At 46.1% G+C, this 17,660-nt stretch overlaps 1 protein-coding gene across 3 annotated transcripts in view; it reads left to right on the top strand.

Moving 5' to 3' along the window:
• MTMR12 (myotubularin related protein 12) overlaps positions 1–17,660 on the top strand; it is a 312,654-nt gene that overhangs the window by 238,198 nt on the left and 56,796 nt on the right. For 2 of the 3 annotated variants that reach the window (XM_030193002.1, XM_030193004.1), the window contains one exon: positions 8,902–9,074. In XM_030193002.1, the coding sequence (XP_030048862.1) occupies positions 8,902–9,074 (173 nt within the window). The remainder of the gene's footprint in view (positions 1–8,901; positions 9,075–17,660) is intronic. The other variant, XM_030193003.1, reaches the window with a different exon arrangement.

The raw sequence follows: 17,660 nt of genomic DNA, 5'->3' as shown, positions 1-17,660 counted from the left end.
AAAATGAGGTTTCTCTTGAAAGTAAGGCAACTTGTGTATTTTTTTTTCTTCTGGAGTTTTATCACTCCTCCAGCACATAGATGCAGCTTGAAATAAGTATAAAGAAGCACTGGTAAGGAACAAGAGCAAGTTTGGATTTAGTTGACCTTTCATCCAGAAAGAGCTCGATTTTGCTTTCAGCCCCATGTCTTAGAAACCTTGTTCAGCTACCTCTAGGGCAGATGGTTTGGCAACATGTTTCTGGTAGGCTTACAACCACTGAGAGATGAGAGTGGGTAAGAGGAGGAGCTGCAATACAGATGGATGCATAGGGAGATGAAGTGGCTTGATCAACGCCACAAGAAGGGTACTTCTATAACAGGATGCCAAACCTGCAAAGGCAAATGCACCTTTTGTACTGGAAAATAAGTATTAGAACAGATATTTATACCTGCTCTGTGAGAGGCACAGGGAATCCACCTAAGTTTCTGTGGATATGCATGTATTTTTATAGTACATGAACATATCTTGCAACTCTGTCCAGCCTGTGCCCATGAGAACACCTACATATACACAACATAAAAATATGTACTTCGTGTTGATCTGTGTATTTTTATGTGATGTGAATAGGACATTTTATTAGTAGCTATTTTTGTGTTTTAGGTACAAAAAAAAGTTAATGAAATTATGCCATAGTGTGCTAATCATAAAGGGCATTTTAGTGCATGGCACAGGCAAACTTATTTGTATATCTGTTCTGCGTTCTGATCCACAGTCCTCTTGTCTATTCTGATTTCTGCTCCTCTGTCTTTTCCCTGAACTGCTAGACATGAACAATAACAGGGAAGTGGAATTTTATTTTCTTCATTTTCATCTGCTTTTTTCTTTTTTTTTTTTCCACTGGGTGACTGCCCCTCTGGCCAACCTCTGAACAATAAATTTTGTATCAAAAGAAGTTAAAATAATCACAAGCCAATCTAACATGTACTGGGCAGGGGTTTGAATAGGAGGCTGGGGGTGGGAGAACACAGAGGGAATTTTCCATATAGTATGACTAATGTTCTGTAAAGTCTATCATAGTGACAACAAAATATTCCTTATTCTTTGGTCTGGCAATTGCCCTGTTGCTCCTTTTGAGCTTCCAAAGTAGAATTAGGGCTGGAGTCAGATACTGCAAGCTTTTGTTCACAACTACCTGGAGATTTTTTCCCTGTATTATATACCTCTTGCAATTCACCTACATGTACCAGAAATCTTTACAGTATTCAGTAGTTGTGGCCTGTACAACCAACCACTAGGTGTTTTGGTGTATCAGTTAAACCACTGCTGCGTCCCTCTTAACCCTAATGGCATATGATTGCTGCCTCCGTATCATTCCTGCATGCCTGGCATAGAAAGCTAGGAATCAAACAGCAGGTCCTGCGCATGTCAACACACAGCACAACCAATGAGCTTCCAGACTGGACCTAAAGTGCTGTTTTTTTTTTATAGTGCAATATGGTGGAACAGCAAATTTTAATACAACTAAATGTTTGGGCTTGTTCATTTCTACTTAAAAGTATTATAATTAGAGCATCTGTGGAAAAAAATCAGAACTTGTTAAAACATCGCAGATAAATGACCAGAAATGTTACCATTCCCAAAATGCCCTGACAGTTCTGTGGCAATGCTATGTCTTGCCTTGCAGGAGCTTTGGATCAGATTTCAGTTGTAAGAGTTAGGAAATAGTTTGGTAGATTATCTTACCAGTAACATTCAGTGTACATGTGGACTAGGTTATGTGACTGTGATTTGCTGCTGTGGAGCGCTCTCTCATATAAGCAGCAGTGAACAGAATTGTATCAGATTTCCATTTGGATGGAAACTGAGGTGTAGAGGAAATAAGACAGGCCAATTAAAACCCCCCCACATGCGAGATGGTCACTTGACGCTATTAGCTGATGCTTCCGGGTCCAACTGCTCTAGTTCCCCTCCAGCAGCATTGTTCTAACCTGCTTCAGTGCCTGCTGATAGCACAGAGCCTTCGGTGCTCTGCTTGAAGGGTTGGCTGGCTTAATCAATTTTATTGTGTCAAAGGGGCTTTGGAAAGGGAGTGAATGATCTCGACCTCTGGACTCCACCTAGTCCGATGGAGCCATCACTCAGCTCAACTTGAACTGCGGAGATTGTAGCGGAAGTTAAAGCTGTGATGTAGCTCACGATCAGCCATCAGCTCAAACATGTTGTGGATAAAATTGATTCTGTCTCAGAGTGCATGGGGAAATTACGCTGCCAGTTTGGAGCACGTGTTGGAATTTGCCTCACAGTGCATGTCTAATCAACTTACCCAACTGGAAAGTAAGTTGGATGATCTTCAGAACCGACTCTGCCGCAATAACCTGCAGTTCGTTGGCTTGCCAGAGACCATACAGGAGGGGGACTTGCGAGGCTTTTTGGAGGCACGGCTGGGTTCCTCACTGTAGTTAGAGCAATGCAGACCCCCTTCGTATTGAGTGTGCCCATCACTTGGGCCCTGCAGGGAGGCAGGCTCCAGACCCAGAGCTGTGACGATCCGTTTGCTGAACTTTTCTCACAAATGGGAAATTTTACAAGTGCTGAGATTGGGCAAAACACTCTCATATGGGGCCACTGAATCCTTTGCTTTCAAGACTATTCTGCCCAGGTGTCCTCTAAGAGACAGGAATTCAGCCCTATTTTCAAGACTTTATTTGAAAAAAGGATCTGGTTTGTGTTGCTTTATCCAGCACGGTTGTTCATTGATTATGGCGGTAAGCAACACTTTTTGGATTCTGTGAAAGCAGCAAAGGATGTTATGACTCGGCTGGTAGTTGGATAGGACAATCCCTGAGGAGACCTTTTCTGTATTTCTTTTTGTGAGTTCATCTGAATGATTGCAGGCCTTTCTCTTTTTGGGCACCAGCTGTTTGTAGTTTTCTGAGGTCACTGACTTTTGTGAGCTGTGATTGCCTTTTGGACTGAGACTCGTCATTATTGAGATGGTTGACCCTTATTTTTAGTGCTGACCTTTCTTTGCAGGGTCTGTGGCTCTATTTCTGTTTTCTGCTTTTGGGTCTTGTTGAGCACGACTCCTTGATGTGCTTTCCTCCAGATTGGGTTTCTTTTATTTAGTGTGCAGCTACATATGTTCTAGAGGGGGAAATAGCCTGCATATTAACAGCCTGGAGGTTTAGATGTTGGTATTATCAAATGTGGGGGTGAAGTAGTTTGGGGAGCATTCTTTGGTAACCGGCTTCCTTTAAGGGGAGTGTTTGGGGTAATTGATGGACATGGGGGTTTTCCATTGATTGAGTTTTTTTTGGGGGGGGGGCGGGGGGGGTTAGGGTCCTTTTTTGCTTTTGGTTCTGGGCAGTTGAGGGAGGGATTGGGAGGATGGGAAGGAGAGGGGTTGGGATGGATGGCTGGAAAGCTAAAGAAGGGGAAGTTTTGCTGTTTGCTGAGGTGTGGCTGAGATGGTTATGAGTTTGGGGGGAGGGATGGCGTGCTGAGACAGTTCCCCCCATCTAGTGTGTTTTGCCAATATGAATGGCTTTGTCAATGTCCTTGGATTATACGATGCTGAATATTTTTTCTTGGAATGTGGGAGCTATTTCTTCTCCCATAAAAAGATCCAAAATGTTACAAGCATGGCAACGAAAGAGGGCGGATGTGGTGTTCTTTCAGGAGACCCATTTGTCTGCCTTCGAACATGCCAAACTGCAGCACTGGTGGGTGAGGAGTACCTATGGGGCTCTGGCAGTAGGCAAGAAAAGCGTTGGTGATAATTTTAATTTGCAAAGGCTTTTCTTTGTTCCATAAGTTACTGATGAATGAGACAGGTAGTTTTGTAATAGCCCATGTCACTTTGGACACCCAGCAATTTTTTTTTTTTGGGGGGGGGGGGGGGTTGTAATGTTTACAGCCTATCACTTGGTCAAAGGTTTCTTTGTACCTTAATTTAAGCGTATTACTTCCTTTGCAAGAATTCCCATCATTTTAGGGGGAGACTTGAATATGATGGTGTACCCTGCACTGGACTGTTCCCGGGGGGGGGGGGGGGGGGGGGGAGGGGGGGGTTCTGGAGCTCCTTCCGTGGGGGATCCCTTTGCTGTGCAATTTGTTAGACTTGCTGAATGTGTGGAGAACCTTTCATCCCGGGATAAGGATTATACTCATCTTTCTAGGGCCCATTCTTCTCAATCACGTATTGATTACCTGTTGATGTCTAGGGAGTTGTTTTGGAAAGAGGCAACAATAGGACCCTATGAGATATCAGATCATGCCATGATTTCAGTGAAGTTGTTCCCCAAGTATCAGCTGCCCATGGGATACCGTGGAGATTCCCTTTGGACTTATCAGGATGCTTCCTTTCAGGAGTTTTTGTTGGTTAAATGGACGAACTATCAGGCTTGTAATCGGATACATGAACAGGATCCAGTCCTCTACTGGGAAACTGCTACGGCAGTTCTCAGGGGGGGAAATTATCAGTTGTTATAGTCACAAACGTAAGGCTAGAGACAGGGAAATCTTGTGATTGGAGGCTCAAGTGTACTTTGGTAGGAGGGTTTTTGGCTCTCACCCTACTCATTAAAATAAGCTTCAGTTGCTTAGCACTCAAGCATCGACGGATGAAAACTTTGGCGCACTATTTTAAATTTCTGATGACTAATAGTCCACTCAAGCCTAGGTGATAAATGAAAATCTAAACACAGCCTCACACTAGCTATATATATATATAAGATATTTGACACTCGCACTATTATCACCCCGTCACGCATCCAACATACAATTGTGGAGAAAAAAGCCTCAGTAACGCCACCCAGCTAGCCCGACACTGCGGACTATAAGGCATGGGCCCAGCGCACCATCATCTTGCTTGAAAAAGACTCCATACCTCTTGCTACCACTAAGGTTGTAATCCTTCTAAGTGTGGGTAGATGCGAAGTATCTAACTCCCCTCAACTCCTTGGGTAACAGTCGTGTGCATATATCTAAACAACACAGACTTTCTTTAGATCAATTATTTGCAGTCACTATCATATATATAATCAGTCTTCTCAGCCCCGGTGTTCCTGCCAGAAACCACTTAGTCCAGTCGCTATAATGTTCTGTTCTCATCAGTGCCACCAGCTGATCAACCCAACTATACAAATTTGGGAATAAAACCGGGGCATTGCTGGCTCGCCTGACTAAATCGTGAGACAGGTCGCAGAAGATTTTACAGATGCAAGGACAGGATGGGAGGTGGCTTCAGTTTGAGGGGGAGATTTGCCACCTTTTTAGGTCTTCTTATGAACAACTGTACTCTTGCCTTCCGGACCTGGGGCTAGCTGCAGATAATTATTTGAGCAACCTCAGTATACCTCAGATTTCGGCAGTGGATCGAACTCTTTTGGATGCTACCATTGATTCTGAGGAGGTTGAGAGAGTGATTCGGCATAGTGCTCTTGGTAGGGCTCCAGGGTGAATTTTATAAGCTCTTACAGGAGGGGGGGATTTTCCCCACTCTTGCGAGGGTCTTCAATAGCATTATTGCCCATAAGTCAATCGCAGCTAGTCTTTCAGTTGCCCAGATTATAGTTCTTTCAAAACCAGGGAGAGATGTGGCACTGCCTGAATATTATTGCCCCATTTCTGTGCTTTGCATAGAAGTCAAGCTGTTTGCCAAAGTTTTGGTTAACTGATTAGCAAGGGTTCTCCCCTGGCCAAATGTTTGGTTAACTGATTAGCAAGGGTGCCCCCCTCTGTCTTGTTGGACTCCCAGGATGGGGTTTGTTAAGGAGCAGCATGAGGTCAAGAATCTCAGGAAAATCTTAGCTTCTTTGGGACAGATACATCGGGGCAAGGAGTTTTCATTGTTAATCAGCTTTAATGCTGAAAAAGCCTTTGACTACATGAGATGAGATTTTATGTTTCGACTGTTACACCACTGTGGCATAGATGACACCTTTGAGATGGCTGTCATGCCCTGTACTTTGGGCTGAAAGCCAGGATTCTGGTTAATGGCGGGATGTCAGAAGATTTTGATATCCATTGGGGTACAAGGCAGGGTTGTCCTTTGTCCCTTTTCTTGTCTGTGCTAACTTTAGACCTGCTTTTAAGGGACATGCAGGAGCATCTGAAGGTTCAGGGAGTCAGGATGGTTCTCAAGTTTTCAAAATCGTGGCATTTGCTGATGACCTCCTGGTCCACCTAGCAGATGCTTGGTCTTCCTTGAGGGCCCTTTTGGAGACTTTTGCTGAATATGGGGACCTTTCAGGCTTTACATTGAATTATCAGAAATCTGAAGCATTGGTTATTGGAGGGGGTCTGGAGTGAGATTTGGGGGAGGACATTCCATTACGATGAGCGCAAGGCAGCATTCACTACTTGGGTATTTTTTTTCCCTCTGATCCCCACCAACTACGCACAGTCAATATCCCCCACTTATTGCATGAGACCAAGAAGCATTTAGCTATATGGACACATCTGCTCCTCTCTGTGAGTGGACATTTTAGTCTTTTTTGGATGACTATTTTTCCAAAATAGTTATATGTTTTAGCAGCTTCTCCCCATTAAGTTGACCTAGAAGGAATTGTGCCTGTTGAATGGCATGATGGGGGGGCCCTTTTGTTGGAGGGGCAGGGGAGGAAGCTCTGTATAGCAACTGGACGATGGGGGAGGGTTGGGCTTACCTGAGTTGCAGAGATACAGTCAGGCTTGTTTAGTGAGACACTTGAAGGATTGGTTACAGAAGACATTGGATTACACTTTGCTGACTCTGCAGAGAGACCATTTTGCACCTTGGCACTTACTTTCTTGCTCTGTGCCCCCTCTTCTTTAGTAGCTGGAGACGTGCAGCTTAATTGGCTTCTGAAACCCTTCAGGGAGCTTTGGATTGACCTGGTAAGGTTCTGGGGAGGGAATCCTAATTGTACTATGCTATTATCTCTTCGGGGCAATGTTGAATCCTAATTGTGCTGTGCTATTGCCTCTTCGGGGCAATAGTGCGTTTACTCCTGGTTTGGAGAATGGGGTGTTTGTACGCTGGGACATAATGGGGTTTTTGCTTCTGGAACATTTTTGACACCAGTGGGGTCTTTACACCAATTTAGGGCATTACCAGCTGGGGTCCAGTACTGTAGGGGGGTATCCTTTGCATACTGCCAACTGTACTGCCACATAGCTTGCTGTGTGGGAACTTTGGGCCTGCAGGATTTGCAATTCCCTCTCTTCATTCATTTGCTCTCTCTCGTTCAGGGGGATAAAATTAGTATATCCGCCTTGCATAGATCGCTTCAAACTTTGGGTCCTGTGAGAGATTATGGGCTTTTACAACAGGCCTTGTCTGGAGAGTTGAGCCACTCCCTTGGGTTTACTTGATTTCCCTCGTGTGGTGAGGGGGGTTCCCCAGCTTGCTCAAGGGGCTGACTTTTGTGTCAATTTCAGATTCTTCACAGATCCTATTTCTTCCCTGTCCATGCATTTAAGGTCCATGTATTACAGTCACCTATTTGTGCAAAGTGTGGCACGGCTGAGGGAATCTTGTTCCATGTCTTTTGGAATTGTCCCACCATATATGTCTTTTGGGATGAGATACTTAATTATTTAAGTCAATTGCTTGGTACTCTGATTAAACTTTCATTTGAGGTTTGAGTTTTGAACAATTTGAGGGGGTGGGGATTAAGGGTGTAGTCCCATTTGTTTGTAAGGCTGCATTGGTGGGGAAAAATGTATTCTCAAGCAATGGCTGGTATCAGAGGGACCCACTCACTGGCAATGGAGGAACACACTTATGATGTGGGAGGCACAGGAGGCCCATCTAACTGTTAAGCATTCCAAACATTTTCTGGAGATTTGGGGGTTCTTTGTTCAGTCTCACCCACCGCACACTAGAAGTACTATTGTCAAAAAGTTGCAATGCTGATGTATACTGGTTTTTGCTTATTTTCTTTTTTGTTCCCTTGTCCACACTGATACTGTATTTATTTACTGAGGGAAAGAGAGCTTGAGGAACAGCTTGAGATGGGGTGGGAAAGGAATGGGATTGTGGTTTGGTTAGGCCTTAATTTGTTGGCTGGTGGAGGCTATAAGAGTCCAAGCCTCTTCCAGTTGGATATGGTAATGGGAAGTCGGTGGCCATTCTCCTATTGATCTTCTTTTAGGAAGGTGCTCTCTCACATAACGTGTTTTTTGAGGCTTCTTTGTTAGTTTGACATTATGGTGTTTTATTTTCTCTCTCTGGTTGGTTCTGTCTGTAGTCATGACATGTTTCTTAAGCTGGCTACTTGGACGGGGGTAGGGGTAGGTTGGGGAGGCTTCACTATGAGGGGAGAGACTTTTTGTTTCTGGAGTGGAGTTAGGGGAGGGGGGTTTGTTCTACTTTTGAAATGCTGGAACTGCTGTAGTATATTATTTGTATTATTCTGCATGTTTTGTTCAATAAATATTTTTAACCTAAAATCCCCCCACATGTAGCTCTTGAAAGCCATGTAAGCTCTAAACTAATGCATTTTATAGAATGATGGGTGATACCTGCTTTTTAATCACTGTTGAAGGGCTATACATTGAACTTGCCCATCTGGTCTCTCTCTGCCCTACTTTTTCCCATCCTTTTTCTCTGTGATCTTGCCCCCTAGTATGCACAAACCTGCAGCAATGGTTTAAAAGGTATATTTTGCTATGCCAGCAGGCAAGTATTCAACCATACTAGCTGCTCAATATGACAAATGAGTCACAAGCTCTAACAGTTGAGATTCTTCTTACAAGATTATAGATAGGTTTAAAGGATTTTTTAAATAAACTGATCACAAGAAGCAAAGTGATGGGATCCTAAATGAGCAGAAATATTCTGTGCCAGAGAGTGAAAATATAGAGCTTAAGAAGTATGATTGTTGAATGCCTTATGTTTTCACCACTTAAATACTTCTCTCCCTGTCCCTTCAGAAGAGAGCGCCTCCGATCTTTGTTGTGTGATTGCGGGTCTAGTACAGATGATGATGGATCCATACTACAGAACAAAGCTTGGTTTTCAGAGCCTGGTCCAGAAGGAGTGGGTTATGGGAGGGCATGCTTTCTTAGATCGCTGCAACCATCTACGTCAAACAGATAAAGAGGAGGTGAGTTGCTTGCAATATTTTTACATGGGCTGTAATCTTAAATCAGGATATGCAGAAATTTTCAACCACATGCTATGATGCATTTGAGGCACAAAAGGCGCAAAGGTCTGTAACACCAAAAAAAACATTGGGATCATGGCCCTGACAGAATTGTGGAGAATGAAGATGTGATCACTTAGGCCTCCTCGAAATGCACCACCTGTTCCTCTGATCCCATCCCCACTAACTTACTAAACACCATCTCTCCTACTGTCACCCCCCCCCCCCCCCCCCCCATCTGTCATATCCTCAACCTCTCTCTCTCCACTGCAACTGTCCCTGACTCCTTCAAACATGCTGTAGTCACACCACTCCTCAAAAAACCATCACTAGACCCTGCCTGCCCTTCCATCTACCGCCCCATCTCCCTCCTACCCTTCCTTTCCAAGATACTTGAACGTGCCGTTCACAGCCGCTGCCTTGATTTTCTCTCCTCTCATGCCATCCTCGATCCGCTTCAATCCGGTTTTTGCCCTCTACACTCGACAGAAACGGCACTCACTATAGTCTGTAATGACCTGTTCCTTGCCAAATCCAAAGGTCACTACTCCATCCTCATCCTCCTCGACCTCTCCGCCGCTTTTGACACTGTCAATCATAATTTACTTCTTGCTACACTATCCTCATTTGGGTTCCAGGGCTCTGTCCTCTCCTGGTTCTCCTCTTATCTCTCCCACCGTACCTTCAGAGTACATTCTCATGGATCTTCCTCCACCCCCATCCCGCTCTCTGTTGGAGTTCCTCAGGGATCTGTCCTTGGACCCCTACTTTTTTCAATCTGCACCTCTTCCCTGGGCTCGCTGATCTCATCTCATGGTTTCCAATATCATCTTTATGATTACGACACCCAGCTTTATCTCTCCACACCAGACATCACTGCGGAAACTTTTTGAAGTGTTGGTACCAAATGATTAATATGGAGACGATCCTCAAATGCCAACAATTGCAATCGGAGACCAAGAAAATGTGGCAAAAAAAAAAAAAAGATTGTGTGCTAGTAGCTCGATTAAAAAGATTTTCCATGCACACTGTACACATTACGTCCTATAAACTCAAGATGGAGGCTCTCTTTGGCAAGTGCTGAGATGAGCATTAGTAGTAAGTTTGAGAGACTAAGATCATTAACAAACTCTAGCATAGAAGTGAAGTTCATTCCTGACATGGCAACATTACCCTGTGTAGGAAATGACTACAGTGTTCCGTGCATTTTAAAATGGGACTGCTCAGCTTTTCAGGATGTTTACCAACTGTGCCTGAAGTAAATCCATATATGCAAATATATATATATATATCATGTATGTATGCACCTGAACGCAATACCATTTGTAATTCTGTTAACCGGAAATGGCAACCGCCATTACGTCAAATGTAAGCCACATTGAGCCTGCAAATTGGTGGGAAAATGTGGGATACAAATTCTACAAATAAATAAATAAACTTCTTATTGTGAATGTCCTAAAAACGCAGGCTGTACGATCACCAAGAAAATTTTGGGAAGCCCTTATCTAAGAAAGGTAGAACTTACGAGGACAGTTTTCAAAGATAAGTAATCAAGTGGAGTGGAGGAGTAACCTAGTGGTTAGCATACCAGTCTTGATATCAAGAGGTGGCCAGTTCAAATCCCACTGCTGCTCCTTGTGATCTTGGGCAAGTCACTTAACCCTCCATTGCCTCAGGTACAAAATTAGATCGTGAGCCCTCCAGGAACAGAAATACCCAGTGTACCTGAATGTAACTCACCTTGAGCCACACCTGAAAAATGTGTGAGCAAAATCCAAATAAATAATAAGCTCTCTCACTTTGGCTAAAAGCACGTGTGGGGTTCCTCATAGCACATGTACTTGAGCCACATTTAGGAGAGGCTTCCTGGGGCTATGTTTTGAGCAGGATCAGAAAGTCAAACATAGATTGTGAATGTGTGTAGCACTTTAAATTCCTTATAAGATTTACCTGCACATAGAGCAGTGTATTCTCCACATTTATTGTGTACCTGTGGCAATTTTCAAAGGGGTGGTACACCTACACTCCTTATGAAAACTAGCTGTTATGTTTGTGTATATAAAATATCCATGCGTTTTTTAAAAAAACTGTTCCAAAGTTCTGTGAGAACACTGGGGTAAGCAGGTAGCTGAACAGAGAGCTTGAAGATCATTGTAACTGGATAGTGATGATTCTCCAAGGACAAGCCGGCTGCTTGTTCTCATTGATGGGTCGGCGTCCACGGCAGCCCAGGAACGGAGATTTTTTCCAGCAAAAATCAACAAACTTTGTGACAGCTTCCGGAGCGCAGGGCAGATGCACTGCGCATCTGCGGCCATCTTCCTGCCCATGTGCGTCCGTTCCCACCTCAGTTTTTCTTTTTCTGCGGAGGAGAGTGGCTGCGTGTCGGTCTCCCTCAGGCCCAGAGAAAGACTTTGGCCCTTTAGCGCTGTTAATTCGCGCTTTCTTTTTGTTTCTCGTTGCCTTGTCTTTTTCTTTTTCCAGTTAAAAAAAAAAAAAAAAAGAAATCCTTATTTTCTTATTTTTCCCCCATTTTTAAGTTTCCTTTCGCTTTCAAGGCGGCCTTCATTTTTGTGCCCCTCTGTTGGCACAATCGAGCCTTTTGATTTCGCCACCATGATTTTTCTGCTCATGTCATTGAAGCCTCCCAGCGGCTTCAAAAAGTGTGCTCGGTGCCAGCAGTTGATCTCGGGCACTGACCCGCACGCGTGGTGCATCCAGTGCCTTGGGCCCGACCATCGCCCAGACGCCTGTAAGTTGCGTCTGAGCTTGAAAAGCGGACACAGGTGTCAAGACGAGCTCTTCAGGACCGTCTTTTCAGAGCTCCGAATGATTCCTCGACGTCAACATCGGCACCGGGGATGGCATCGACATTGGGAGAGAAGGTAATGGCTGTCCAGACTTCACCACTAGCTGAGAGTAGTGAACCGTCGAGCGGGTCTCCACCTGTCTTGAGGGCTCCTGCTGTGACCCCGAGGAGGCGTGTGGATTCCACGTCCTCCTTGTCGGTACCAAGGAGTGCTGGTGACGTGCTTTGAGCGAAGGCAAAGAAGCATCGTCATGGGGGGTCACGTGATGGTACAAGCCTGAGCGGACGCCTGTTGGCTCGGCTCCTCTCCCCTTTTCCAAACAGCACATTTTTTCTGACATTTCTCCGCGTGGAAAAGAGACTAAGTTGTGGACGAGGAGTGTGGCAAGGCTGGGACTAAAAGATTGAGACTGAGGAGGTGAGGGGATGCCGGTGAAATCATTGCAGCAGGGACGAGACAAGTCGAACACGGCTGTAAAGAAAATAGTGTCGCCGGCTTCTTCCTCCGCCTCCCCCTCCACTCTGGCTCCCTCGCCGAGGATCCCGGTAACAGCGACGGGATTGCAGGAGGATACAGTGCAGGTCTCAATGAGACATTTGTCCCAACTTTTAGAAGACAAACTGGCTAAACTCCACAAGGGAGTGAAGGAAATCAAAGACAGCGTTGCAGGGCACGCGGTGCGGATCCAACACGCGGAGGAGCGCATCTCAGCGCAGGAAAACCTACTATCAGCTGCCGAAACCCGGATAGGAACGCTGGAGGCACAGGTCCAAAATCTACTTGAACGGGTAGAAGATCAAGACAACAGGGGCTGTAGAAATAACCTGCACATCATAGGAGTCCCTGAGAATGTGCCTGAGAGTGAGCTACGCGAGATGACCGAGAGCTGGCTACCGAAGGCCTTGGGGCTACCCTTGGAGGCAGGTTGTGTTCAAGTAGAACGAGTGCATAGAATTGGAGTTCGCAGAGAAGAATCTGGAAGGGCGAGACCTGTTATCGTCAGGTACTTAATCTGTGCGATAAAGGCCAAGATTTTGGAACTATTCAAAAAGCAGAGAGAATTGCGATGTGACCCAGCGCGCAGAGTTTTTTCAGGGTCTTCACCTCCCGTTCTTGGCCCCAGATCACGTAGATGCTCTGAATGCGCCCATTCAGGGAGAGGAAATCCAAGCCGCCCTCAAAAGATTTAAATTAGCGAAGGCCCCCGGGCCAGATGGGCTGGGGCCCGAGTTCGGTAAGATCTTGGGGGAACACATAATGGGTCCTTTCAGAGAGTTGGGGCAGGCTCTGATGTCACCGGGGCAAGCAGTGGGCGAATTGACCCATGCCACCATAGTAGTGTTGCCCAAGCCAGGAAGGGACAAAGAGCAGTTGGGTTCGTACAGGCCAATTTTTTTATTAAACCAAGACATTAAGATGTTTGCTAGCATTCTGGCTACTAGGCTGGGGCGAGTTCTTCCCTCATTGATTCATAGTGATCAGACTGGTTTCGTTCCAGGCAGATATGCCTCCACGAACATTCTGAGGGCACTGAGTGCAATGAAGAACGGGGGGGAAACCTGGAGATACCATCATTGCCAGTTTAGATGCGGAAAAAGCATTTGATAAGATACTGTGGGATCATTTGTTTTGGATCTTACCGCATTTTGGCATATTTGGGGAATTTTTGTCTGGGGTGCATGCCCTAAACAGCAGACCCACAGCCCAGATTTTGATAAATGGCATTTTGTCTAAAACATTCGCTCTGGCAAGGGGGACTAGACAGGGCTGTCCTCTGTCACCCATGCTCTTTGTTCTAGCTATCGAACCACTTGCCTGCAAAATCCGACAGCTGTTAGAACTACAGGGGATCCAAGTAGGAAAGCAAGAATACAAGGTCAATCTCTTTGCAGATGACATGCTAATTTTTCTGGAATGTGCGTCCAGGGGCATCCCCCTACTTATTGCTTTGATAAAGCAATTTGGGTCTTTTTCAGGACTTCAGATTAATTTTGAGAAATCAGAGGTGATGGCGCTATCTTCTGATTGTGCCTGCAGGCAGCTTCCAAACTTTCCCCTGGCGTGGTCGACAGGAACTCTGAAGTACTTGGGGAGTACACTTAAATCTGGATTTCAACCAAATGTAAAGGAGGAATGTCAGCAATAAGCTGGAGGCCATCCGAAAGCTGTGTGGCAGATGGAAGGAGTATCCCATATCTTTCCTAGGTAGAGTGGCATTGGTGAAAATGGTGCTATTCCCCAACTTCTTATACCCACTTCAGATGATGCCCTTATGGAAAAAGAGCAGGGATGAGAGTGCATTTCGGGGAGTAATCTCCTCCTTCATCTGGGGCCACCGGAAGGCGCGTATTGGTTATCATAAGCTGACAAGGGATAGGAAGGAGGGAGGGGTCAAGTTACCGGACCTTAGGCTATACAATGTTGCATCATTACTAAGATGGATCCATGAAATGCACACGGGGGTAAGGGTGTTCGCCTCTGCAGAAGTGTGGGAGAATGAGGCCGAGCCATTTTCGCTTTTTTCAGTTATTCATAACATAGGAGCGTCTGTTACGGTATCTCCACTTTTGTGGAGGGGGAGGGTAGGAGGGGCGGGAGGAGCCTCCCCATTCCTAGAAGTGCGGAATAATCCTAGGTTTCCTGCGGGGCAGGGGAAATCGCGCATGCAAAAATGGGTCCAAATGGGGTGTCAGTAATCTCTATGTGCCAATCTGAGTGGGGGCTGCCACAGCAGCTAGCTTTCTCTCACCTACAACTTGTGCATTACATGCAATCCTTGAAAAGCCCAGGTAACGAGTACCCGACTTTTACCAAACTAGACAAGGAATTCATGCAGCTATCACCAGAAAATAATAGGTTGTCATACTGGTATAGATTGGGACTGGCTTGGCGCTCAGCGCCTTTTTATGCCCAGTTGGCACAACAATGGAGCTCGCTTATAGGGAAGGAGATCTCAGAGCAGGAATTATTTAGATGTTTCTTTTTGTCTTTCAAAATCACGCCTAATGTGGGGCTTCATGAAATACAATTCAAAATACTTCATATTGCCTATGTCACCAGATGTAAGGGCAAGAGGTTGGGTCTCTGGGATTCGGACGGATGTGAAAAATGCCAAAGGGGCAAAGGCACAATAATACACCACTTTTTAGAATGTTGGATGCTGCAAGATTTTTGGAAGGGCGTTTTAGTGCGGCTGGAGGGAGCTCTCCAAGCTCAGATATTTCCGATCTGACGAAGAAGGGCAACCTTCGAAAGCTAATCAAGAAATGTATTAAGTTATGTCCAATAAAAAAGGTATCATCTTATTTTCTTTTCCATGCTTTATTTTGTTTGATTTCTATTGATAACAAGCTCAGATAGAATGGTCTTATGACATATTAATACTAGGTTCTGATGCTGACCTTGTAGAACAGGGGCTATCAGCACATCAATGTAAGTTTGTCCTCCTGGCTTTAGTGCTAGCAAAAAGAGTCATGTTACAGCACTGGATTGACACAACACCGCCCCCCCCTAGTCAAATGGCAGGCTAGTATGACACAGATGGCGGATTGGGAACAAGGGGAAATGGACACGGATATACATTGTAAAAGGGATGCCATCTACACCGGGTTATGGAGGAAATAGAGGGTACTGACATCATAGGAGGTCATTCTGTCATGCTCTCACATTAGATGGAGGAGTCCTACTATAATAACACAATCCAAGCAGACCCAGTACCAGTTCTGAGGGGAGGAGATGGGTAGGGGGAGGGGCGGGCACCTAGGAGGGGGTGGGATAAAACAAAAAGAAAGAGGAGAAGCAGCCTGTTTAAGTCTTATGATGATTACCTGGCTCATGACTAGGGTGCAGTGGATACGAGTAGTTCGTTCAAGTTATGTTGGCTATCGGCCAGAGATGCCCACCACTGCGTGACATATATCAGTATTTGGAATATGGAATTTAAATTTGCTGTTTGTACTTTTGGCACTTTCTGAATTACATATCTGTATGGTCTGTTTCTCTACTTAATAAAAAACATTAAAAAAAAAAAAAAAAAAGAAGCATCGTCATCGGTCTCCTTCAAGACACGGTACCGGGAGCTCCGGGTTGTCGAAGGATTTGGCACCCGAGAAGAATCGACGCCGGGAGGAGCACTCACATTCCATACAAGAGGTGTCGGTGCGTAGATCTTCGGACAGCCCGGTACCGCCTCCCAGGCCTCCACAGGTTCTGATGCTGACTTCTGCACCGGCCCCACAGCCTTCCTCGACAGCGGCTCTAGACAAGCGCATCCGAGCCATTCTTCCAGGTCTCCTGGAAGGGCTGCTGCATCAGTCTGTTTCGGTACCGGGGGGTGCTTGCGCCCTCGGTACCGTCGATGGAAGCAGCAGCTGGCTCTGTGCCTGTGGTGCGGTCCCCAACGCCGGTACCGCTTGCAGCATCGGCCTTGGCTGCCACCCAGGTCGACTCCCTGTCGACGTCGATGGAGGGAGCTTCATCGCCGCCGGCATGGGTGTCGACTTCTCGGCACCGCCATAGAGGACGGGGTTCCTCGGTGTCGAGATGGGCCCTGTTTCAAACTGCAGTTAGAGAACTCTTGTCAGATACCAAAGAGGATGCCTCGTGGGATGAAGGGGAAGACCCCAGGTATTTGTCTTCTGAGGAGTCTTGTGGTCTTCCTTCTGATCCAACTCCTTCACCTGAGAGGAAGCTTTCTCCACCACAGAATCTCTCCTTCTCGTCATTTGTCTGGGAAATGTCTGTGGGCATTCCCTTCCCGGTGGTAACTGAGGATGAGCCCAGGACTGAGATGCTCGAGGTCCTTGACTATCGTTCACCACCTAAGGAGTCGTCCACTGCCCCTTTGCATAATGTCCTTAAGGAGACATTGCTTAAGAACTGGATGAAACCGCTCAGTAATCCCACCATTCCCAAAAAAGCTGAGTCCCAATATCGGATTCACGGAGAACCTGAGTTGATGAGGTCGCAGTTACCTCACGACTCTATGGTTGTGGACTCCGCTCTCAAGAGAGCCAGGAGTACTAGGGATTTAGCCTCGGCGCCCCCGGGGCGAGAGTCTAGGACTCTGTACTCTTTTGGGAGGAAGGCCTATCAGTCCTCTATGCTCGTGTCCAAGATCCAATCATACCAGCTCTACACGAGCATCCATATGGGGAACAATGTTAAGCAACTGGCGGACTTGGTGGACAAGCTCCCTCCGGGGCACGCCAGGCCTTTTCAGGAGGTGGTCAGGCAGCTGAAGGCGTGTCGTAAATTCCTGTCCAGGGGTGCTTACGACTCTTTTGATGTTGTGTCCAGAGAAGCTGCTCAAGGTATAGTGATGCGCAGACTCTCATGGCTGCATGCCTCTGACCTGGACAATCGAACCCAGCAGTGGCTTGCGGATGTTCCTTGCCGGGGGAATAATATTTTTGGCAAGAAAGTCAAGCAAGTGGTAGAGCAGCTCCACCAGCAGGAAACCGCCCTCGACAAGCTCTCCCACCGGGCGCCTTCAGCATCTACCAGACGGTTTTTCCGGGGAAGGAGGCCTGCTCCCTATGCTTACAATAAGCGTAGGTACAAGCCACCTTCCCGACAGCCACCTTGCCCACTGGGAGCCCAGTCCTTCAGCTTCCAGCACAGGCAGGTACTTGCAAAGGAACTCTCCGCCCTTCTCAGCGCCAATGCGGTCGAGCCCGTTCTACCCAGGCACGAAGGGCTGGGATTCTATTCCAGGTACTTTCTTGTGCAAAAGAAA

Source organism: Microcaecilia unicolor, chromosome 2 (genome assembly GCF_901765095.1).
Source record: "Microcaecilia unicolor chromosome 2, aMicUni1.1, whole genome shotgun sequence".
Taxonomy (NCBI): domain Eukaryota; kingdom Metazoa; phylum Chordata; class Amphibia; order Gymnophiona; family Siphonopidae; genus Microcaecilia; species Microcaecilia unicolor.
This window is presented reverse-complemented; position numbering and strand designations above follow the sequence as displayed.